At 41.5% G+C, this 9,287-nt stretch overlaps 1 protein-coding gene across 2 annotated transcripts in view; it reads left to right on the forward strand.

Annotated features, from left to right (window-relative positions):
* LOC125304374 (cAMP-specific 3',5'-cyclic phosphodiesterase 4D-like) overlaps window positions 1–9,287 on the forward strand; it is a 69,495-nt gene that overhangs the window by 366 nt on the left and 59,842 nt on the right. For both annotated transcript variants that reach the window (XM_048258587.1, XM_048258588.1), the window contains exon 2: window positions 8,992–9,065. In XM_048258587.1, the coding sequence (XP_048114544.1) occupies window positions 9,024–9,065 (42 nt within the window). In that variant the 5' untranslated portion in view covers window positions 8,992–9,023. The remainder of the gene's footprint in view (window positions 1–8,991; window positions 9,066–9,287) is intronic.

The following is a 9,287-nucleotide window of genomic DNA, read 5'->3' on the forward strand; positions in this document are numbered from 1 at the left end:
TGGTATACTACTTTCATGGTGTTTGCTGTGTATGTTGACCGTATCGTATGTCTGGCTGTGGGGAAAGTGCCATCTACATCTCCTCTTATTGCACTTTAGCATATTGTCGCTAGCTCATATCATCTGCCACCACACTGGAGCCCTTCAGCCTGATATGATTAGTGCTAGCTTTGTTTATGTGAAATACATCATGCAAGTATACTGTAGAAGGAGACTCACTGTACTGTGTAGCTGTGCTGTGGGTCTGAGAGATAGAGAGAGACTCAGCTTGTGACATTTTTATGTTTTGTGGACCTCAGGTTGTGATAGTACTGTGCATGTAAGTCATAGAGAGGGACTTGTTGTGTGAGTAAAAAAAATGTTCTAACCCAGTCCAGTCATTTTTTTAAATGATTCCAACATGTAATGTCAGGTTTATTACAAATAAACCTGACACACTAGCCCCATTCAGAGCTGGTAGACAGTATCCGATCTGGGCCATTTCACTCCTTTGAGCAGTAGTGTACACACCATGCCTTTACAATCTGGTCAATCTGGTCATGCCTTTACAATCTGGACAACTAGTGTCTCTAAACAGCAGTGGTGGAGGAAGTACTGAACCTCAGTACTTTAAGTAAAAGTACAAATACACAGAGAAATATTTACTTTAGTAAAAGTAAAAGTACCACAATGACAACCCTACTTAAGTAAAAGTAAAAAGTACCTGCTTTTAAATGTACTTTAAGTATTAAAAGTAAAAGTATTTGCATAATGATTTATTCTCTTAATATCTATATTCTAAAAGGAAAAAATCAGTATGGGCTGTGGCATTTTAATTAAGCTAGTTTTTAGGTTATACTCGACTAGATAGTTTTAAGTTAATGCAATTGTGCTTACCATCTGTGGCCCAGTTTACATTCTGACCTACAATTCTAGAGACTGTAATTCTGGTTATCTAGCCTACTAGAGTGATCTGCTGAGTAATATCATTCAGCAAAACACGAGAGCCTGAAATTTAACGGGGTAGACAAGGGAAACGTCGGGTGGATCGTAATGCCAATTATGCTGATTGAACAGAAAAGTTGCTGAGAAAGGTGTCTTTATGATTAAGTTCAGTTTCACTTGCGCAGACGCATAGACATTGAATGAGCGTTCACGTTACTACCCCCCAATTGTAGGCTATGCATCTTTATTTAATCACACACAATTAAGGAATATTTCCTAATCTGGAAAATGTTACGTTTTTTCCGGCCACCGGTTCATTAATAGTCTACCATTAATTTGTGCCGCAAATGATCAGACGTGTGACAGAAGCATGGGCATAGCCTGTAACTTCGCTGATCCGCGGATAGCAATCTCATTGGAGAGGAGGCCCTAACGCTGCAGATAACAGACAGAGAAAGGCACAGAACACAGTTGCATGTACAGTGTAGCCATGGTTCTGGTGAATATAGCCTACCGAATGCAGATGGCTACAAGCTCACGCTTTGCCTGGTCTAGACTAGAAGCTTATGTTTCTAAGAATGCACGTAAGCGCCCAGAATCTTTGGTAGCAACCCCCGGTAAAACAAACGTGTTTGTCAGAGAGAAAAAAATAACTGATCATAAAATGTATCGTAAAAAGGAACGATGGTGTTGTAGAAATGTAGCGGAGTAAAAGTACAGATAATTGCTGTAAAATGTAACGAAGTAAAAGTCAAAAGTATGCACCATAAATTTTACTTAAGTAAAGTACAAATACATGGAAAATTTATTTAAGTACAGTAACGGCGCATTTGTACTTCGCTACATTCCACCACCAAGCTACGGAGCCCGGGAGCACGGAGCCGAGAGCTCACTTTAAGTGATATTTTTCTGGTCGTGATAATTTGTGAGCACGCTTTTCCTTTAATTAAGCCTCGAATTAATAAAACGTGGAGCACGCTTTTCCTTTAATTGAGCCCTCAATTAATACAACGTGACCCTCGCTTGTAGGCCTAAATTGAGCTCTCAAATATGTATTTCGTGCTCACATTTAGTAATTCCGACATTTTTTCACTGCTCACAGTGCTGTGGTGGCAACTTCATGTTACCTTGACATGGACTAGGCCTACAGCTGTCTGTAACAGTTCATATTGGTAATGTGATGATAACCGTAGCAGCTAATTAAAGACTTTAGGTGGTCATGTTTTATAGCGGACTTCTACTCTTTGTAGCAGGGCACTGTGGTGTCAACCGCCAGCTATGGAGACCCATAATGGGGAAATTCTACTACAAAGGCTACTCGCTGGCTCTGTTGTAGCCTAATGACCGGTTTCCACTATCTCCTGGATTGTTGACTTAACTGTGAGGTCTAGAAGTCCGGCACATCACAGCCGCATAAGCTCCCAAACAATTACAACACGTAGACCTACTGTTGGTACAAATAGGCTATAGTAGTATCGCCTAATACCCACCCAATACAATAAGGTTCCTCTAGCCCGATGGGCCTCACCATATAACCCACGCGCACACCAATGATGCACACAACGAGGTAAGCTTTGATAATGACTATGAAAACGGAGACATAAACAGTGTCGCTCACGATGCTCAGCTTCTCAGGCTATGTAGCCCAGCTCACACCGTCATGACATAAACACCACAGCTCTGCATACACTTGGACCTCAACAAACACTCAAAACTTCGCCAAACATTCAGCTGGACGATGTTGGCAAGGGCCTGTACAAACACACACAATCATCTGCTCTCCCACCTACAGCCTACCTAACGGGCTATAACCAGGTGCACTGCAATCAATGAGATTCCCCACGCCACTACAAGCTTACACACCCTCCCGACGCCATTCCCGGGATACCCCTTGACACCACACTATGTTTTTGTGCACACAATTGAATTTCTTGAGCCCACGCTTTAATTATTCGTGGGTGCGCTTTTAGTAGATCGAGATCTCGAATATACTATAACGTGCTCATGTTTACATGTGTCAAGACAATATTGAGTGCACGCTTTACAAATTGTGGCCAATGCTTAAGTAGATCGTGCTCACAATGTTCTATAACCATGTTCATAATTGTGCTCGCTTTAATAATCGTGTCCTCGTTTTTAGTAAATCGCGCCGTTTTTAGTAAATAGTGCACTCGTTTAATAAATTGTGCCCTCGCTTTTACTATGCTTAAAATGAGAGCTCAATTTAGTAAAATGAGCTCACACTATAGTTAAACGAGGCACAATATAGTAAATTGTGCACACGATTTAGTAAACCGAAATGACAAATTTAGTAAAACGAGCGCACGATTTAGTAAAACGAAAGCACAATATAGTTAAACGAGGGCACAATTTAGTTAAACAAGAGCACAATTTAGTAAAACGAGCACAATGTAGTAAAACGAAAGACATTCTCTCAACATGCAAAACATTTTGCGATGACCCCTCTAGGGCTCCGTAACTGCTAAACAGTGATCCATTGTTGTTTTTTTAACCAACAGGCTACTTATTTATCTAAGGCAAGTGTTTTAAATCAGGGATAGCCAGGCTTTTGAAATGTACCTTGTTTCAGTATGCTTTCAGTCTACTCAAATCCAAGTGCAAATCCATAAATCAAAGATGAAGGCCTAACTTCTCACTAAGCTACTAATTACATACACATAGCATTGCTGGTCCATAGTTGTAATTCCTTTTCCAGAAGCATTGGAATATTGACATCTGAGTTATGCATGTGCGAGTATTCTCCCTCGCCTATAGGCCTACAGGATATAATAGAGCCTTATTCAAACCCCTTACCAACAAGCTATAGTTTGTAGAGGTTGGAAACAATGGATTCCTTACATCCGGATGTATGTGATATCTGCATAACCATATTCACAGAGTGGTATTGAGTAGTGTAAAACAACCTCTGAAAGACACTGAACCGAAATCGCTGGGTTCTGCAGTCATTTTAACGCCTGAAAGTTTTCAAATTAATTACAACAATAACCTATCATTTGTTTTGCAACAGGCTATAAAATGCACTATTCTTTAGTTGTATGCATTTGTGCTATAATTGATATGACATGCTGAGGGGACAAATACAAGTGAACTGGCTCAGGGGCTAATCTAATCGTAAACTATCAAGGAATCCCGCTGGTAGCCAAATTAGCCAATAAAATTCGCTTGCGGCTTATTCATGATTGGATGATAGCCAACAGAGAAAAAAAAGAGTTTTTTTTTCTTTTTTTTCCTTGTTGGTGAGAGGATTTAGGCTCATTGGCTTCTCCTTCACAAAATGGACTTCTGTTGCTTGCTGGGCATTAAAACGTGTGCAATGTACAGCATTTGAAGTGCCTTATGACATTTATAAGTGTATTTTGACGTTGACCAGACAAATTTAATGGGTCTGCAAGATGTGATTTAGTTAATAGCCTACACAATATTGGGCTATATCATGATATATCATAGTTTTCATATGTTATCATGCATAAATTCATGCTTAATTCACTTTTATGTCAAGTTTATGTTCACTTTATGTTAATTTGTGGATGTCTTCCTGTTCATTTAGATAGGAGTCAGATCTTGTTGGCCTTAAATAGCCTTCCGGGGGATTTTCTAAGATGACTGCATTGTGGCTGAACTTCTGACCTGATCCAATACTGTTGCAAACCACCAGCAACTTACGCCATTGATACCATCAACAGCGTCATTAATGATGTAATGTGGTAGCCCATGTAGATGCTCTAATGTAAGGTCCAGTGAGTAAAGTATGTTTTTGGTCATGGTATTTAACAGATGCTTTTGTCCAAAGCAAATTACAATAACATTAATAAACATTAAAACATTAATAAGCATTAAAATGACCCGTTTAATGACTGGACACTTTTATCCAGATCAATGGGAAGTCACAGCGCTCACCTATTTCACTGGCCGACCATTTTTATTTCGCAGTGATGCCACATCCGCAATTTTAATAATTTAGAATAACTCATAATTTAGTCTCAAAGTGTTAGTTTGAGTGGGGGATGGAGAAGTCATACGTCACATTGGTTGAGAATGAGGAACTAAGTTATGAGTGAAAGAAGTGTACAGTATTGCATTGTGTGTCCCAATATGCCATTGATTACAGCCTGTTACGTCCTGCTACCTTCATACAGTGGCTTGTTAGTGAGGACCACTAAGAAGTGTTGCTCAGGCTGATTTGCCACTGCATTACTCACTCCACTTTTGTGAAATATCAAATGATGAACCATGGTTGTAATGGTGGAAATTTCAACTCTGTGTGTGAAATGTGTGCTTGTTTGTTTTAATAGCCATGTGCGTGTGTGTGTGTGTGTGATGAACATATATTGCTGGTCTCTCAGTGTGTGTGTGTGTGTGTGTGTGTGTGTGTATGTGTGTGTGTATGTGTGAGTGTGAGTGTGTGTGTGTGTGTGTGTGTGTGTGTGTGTGTGTGTGATGAGCATATAGTGCTGGTCTCTCAGTGTGTGTGTGTGTGTGCGTGTGTGCATGTTTGTGTGTGTGTGTGTGATGAGCATGTAGTGCTGGTCTCTCAGTGACTTCCTGGCAGATCGATGGTCATGGTCATCATGACGCTCAACTATTGAGTTTTATGTGGAGTCTGAAGAGCTCTTTCCACTGTTTGATTACGCACACACACTGTCCATCTCCCTCTGCAACACATGCACACACACACACATGCACACACACACACTGTCCATCTCCCTCTGCAACACACACACACACACTGTCTATGTCCCTCTGCAGCTCACGGTGGTAGGGCATCAGTACATACACACACACACACACACACACACACAGACAGCAGGGGAGATTGATAAGCAGGTTTTTCCATTGGATTAAACAAACAACTGTTTGTAACTATCGACTGCAGACACACCACAGTCAGGCAGGACAGTTAAACAGGCGGTACAGATCCTACGTGCTGACTGCCACACAGCTGAGAGACCTGCCTTGCAAACACACACAGCAAAGCCAGTGGTGCGCTGGCTGACTCACACGAGAGAATGGCGTCTCTGGCAATCCCGCTGTCTGCCCCGGAACGTCTGGGATTGCGCAATGCAACTTTCCGTGTATTGTGACCTTTTTCCATTACTTTTGGAGGCACTTGACGCCCCTGTAGCAGCATTTCCCAATATGCAGGGCAGACCAATGGACTTTTATTGAACCCTGCACCCTGTTGAACAATTATGCTGTGGGCTACCCAGTACATGGACGCCAAGGGAGTAAATGCCAATTCTCCCAGAAAGACCAAGAGAGTGGGAATAAGATTCAAAGGTTTAATTCACAGAGAAGTTTGCAAATAAGTGATGTAGCATTGTGTTACTAGTAATAAGTAATGAGGATTTGTTTTTCCTATTGGATTTGATTCGGCTTGTCATCACACTCATGCTGAGGGTGCACACTTAGTAGCGCTGAAGTAATGATACAGAACAGACCTGTCAGCCGTCAACCGTGCCATCGTTCATTTGACATGAAGAGGAAAGAGGAGAGGGGAGAGAATAGAGGATAGAAGAGGAGAGGGAAGGAGAGAAGAGAAGAAAAGAGAGCAGAGGAGAAGAGAGGATAGGAGAGGAGCAGAGAAGAGAGGATAGGAGAGGAGCAGAGACTAAAGGAGAGGAGAGAATATAAGATAGAAGAGAGGGACAATGAGGGGAATTCACAAGAAAGAGACAACACCAGGAGAGCAGCATAAAGGGACATGAGAGGGGAAGAGAAGAGTGTTACAGCAGACAAAACAAAAGGAATTTGGAGACATTCTGAGATGGAATGAGAGGAGAGGAGAGGAGAGAAGAGGAGAGTGGCAGAAAGGAGACATCAGGAAAACATGTCTCAGAACACAGGCCTTAAAAACTCCTTGCACCTGTTGGATGTTCGCAGTATTGCAGCAATATCCAGTCCCGTTAGACCCCATCTAACCCCCTGCAACCTTCTCTTCTTCTAGTGTTCTCATGAATATTTGCTTCCCCTGCTGGATGTCTGTAGAATTGCAGCAGTAACAATGTGTGTAAAGGACAGCAATAGAATGCTGTTGCCTGTGATGTGACTGAATCTGTTGGTAATCATGCTGACTAATGTTTCATATCAGCCACTGATAAATTCACCAAAAGTTATAACATCCCGCTGACTTGAGAGCGTGTTATCAATCTCTCAAATTTGGTTAACCTTGATAAGGAAATAGAACACTAACGGTAGCCAGCACTCACATGAAATATGCAACTCACTGTAGACTGCACATTGCACATTCACCAATAAACCTGCCTCAGTGGACTCATTTGGATTCAATTTGATTTTAGGTGCAATGATGCACATTTGAAAAGGAAAACGTATGTTCCACTCTGCAAAGCATATCTCCTCTCATTACCCATGAGAGGTGATTTCATGACCTCTTTTACTGTACTTTTGACCCATTTTCTTTTCAACCCCTCTCTGTGGCTAGTCGCGTACACGGCTTTCCACCACGTCTCTGCCTGAACTGCTGCTACGGCTGTTCTACCCCTGCGGCGGCTCTACTTGACTGACTAGACAGCACAGCATCTATGCTGACATGAGTATGGCTGTTCTACTTGACTGACTAGACCAGTGTTTCCCAACCTTTTTTCCTTGAAGGCCCCCTTGCCTGTGTCTAAGACAAGCTAAGGGCCCCCTACCTGAACTCCTACCTGCATACACACACACAAAAAGAATAAAGTGATTATTACAAACTTATAAGTTCAGAGGTAATAAATAGCTACATGAATTTAAATGTGGAACAAAAATATGTTTTAATTTGCATTATACAGAATTTTGATTATTAAATGTGTGCAAATATAATTTTGGTAACCTTACAACCTCAGCCCAGGCAACATTGTGCGGACCCACTGCACTCTCTGGCGCCCCCTAGTGGGGTCCGCGGACCCCAGGTTGGGAACCACTGGACTTGGACTAGACAGCACTGCATGTGAGCTGACACGAGTGTAGCGACCCCGCTGTCGCTGTCCTGCTTTTAGCGTTTCTTCATTCATACATGCTTCATAAATATTAGATAGATAGATAGATAGATAGATAGATAGATAGATAGATAGATACTTTATTGATCCCCGAGGGGAAATTCAGGGGGGTCTCAGTAGCATACAGACATCACACACAACATGCACTTACAGCAGAAATGGTAAATATAAGTATAAGTATAAACATATAACCAAACTCCACTGTACAATAGAGACAGTAGGAGATAAGAAAAACTAACAAAACTAAATACTAAATATACTATATAAATAAATGTAAAAAATCCAGTGTGCTTGAGGGAGACGCTTGTAGTGACAGGGCCTGTGGTTCTGTGTGCATGGCGAGGTGCTCAAGAGAGTGAGTGTCATTGTGAAGGTGCAAAAAGTAGTCCAACAGTAGTCCTTTAGTTATGTGTGCATGATAAGGTGCTCAAGAGAGTGAGTGTCATGGTGAAGGTGCAAAAAGTAGTCCAACATTAGTCCAACAGTGCAACAGTGCAATAATAAGGTCTAGAGACCAGCATAAATAATATGGACAAATCGGAGAGTAAAGTATAATGTAGACAAGGCAACATAAAAACCTGTAAAAATATATGTCAGTGCAAGAACAGGTTGAGGTAATAGGGTTACAGCCATTCAGTATTGTAGCAGAAGCCATTGATCATGTGTGCTAATATAGCATGAAAAACAGTGTAGCAGGAAAACAGTAGTAAAAACATTAGGCTGTGGACATTAGTAAAACAGTAGTAAAACAGTAGTAAAGCAGTAGTAAAGCAGTAGTGGGCAATATTATTGTATTGTGTTAAAACCAGAGCAAACATAACAAGAGCATAGTTTGTTAAAAAAAAGTCCTACACTCACTCTTTAACGCTCTCTCTAACAAGAACATACGTAGTTGGTTAAAAAATGTACCAACATTCTCACTCTCTCTCATACACACGCTCCTCAGACCTAACCCATGATGTTGTCCTAGTAACCCATGCTGTTGTCCTAGTAACCCATGTTGTTGTCCTAGTAACCCATGCTGTTGTCCTAGTAACCCATGTTGTTGTCATTGCAGGAGTGTTGTTGGCCTGGCACGTGAAGGGGAGGATGGAGAGGAAAGAGAGAGCTGCTCTGGTCCAGAGAGAGAATGTAAGTGGCTCTGCCCTCTGCCATCTGCTGGTCAGAATTTGCAACAACGGGTTGCCACTTCCCCCTTTTTTTTAAATGAAGAAAGTACCAGCAACCCTACTGTAGCACTGATCACTACTCTGTTTCTATAGATGACAAGACAGTAGCTCAACAACTGTGTTCTGTAGGCTATAGGCATAGATGACAAGTGGGAGTGGGACACTAAAATCCACCTGGAAAATT

Source organism: Alosa alosa, chromosome 12 (genome assembly GCF_017589495.1).
Source record: "Alosa alosa isolate M-15738 ecotype Scorff River chromosome 12, AALO_Geno_1.1, whole genome shotgun sequence".
NCBI lineage: Eukaryota > Metazoa > Chordata > Actinopteri > Clupeiformes > Clupeidae > Alosa > Alosa alosa.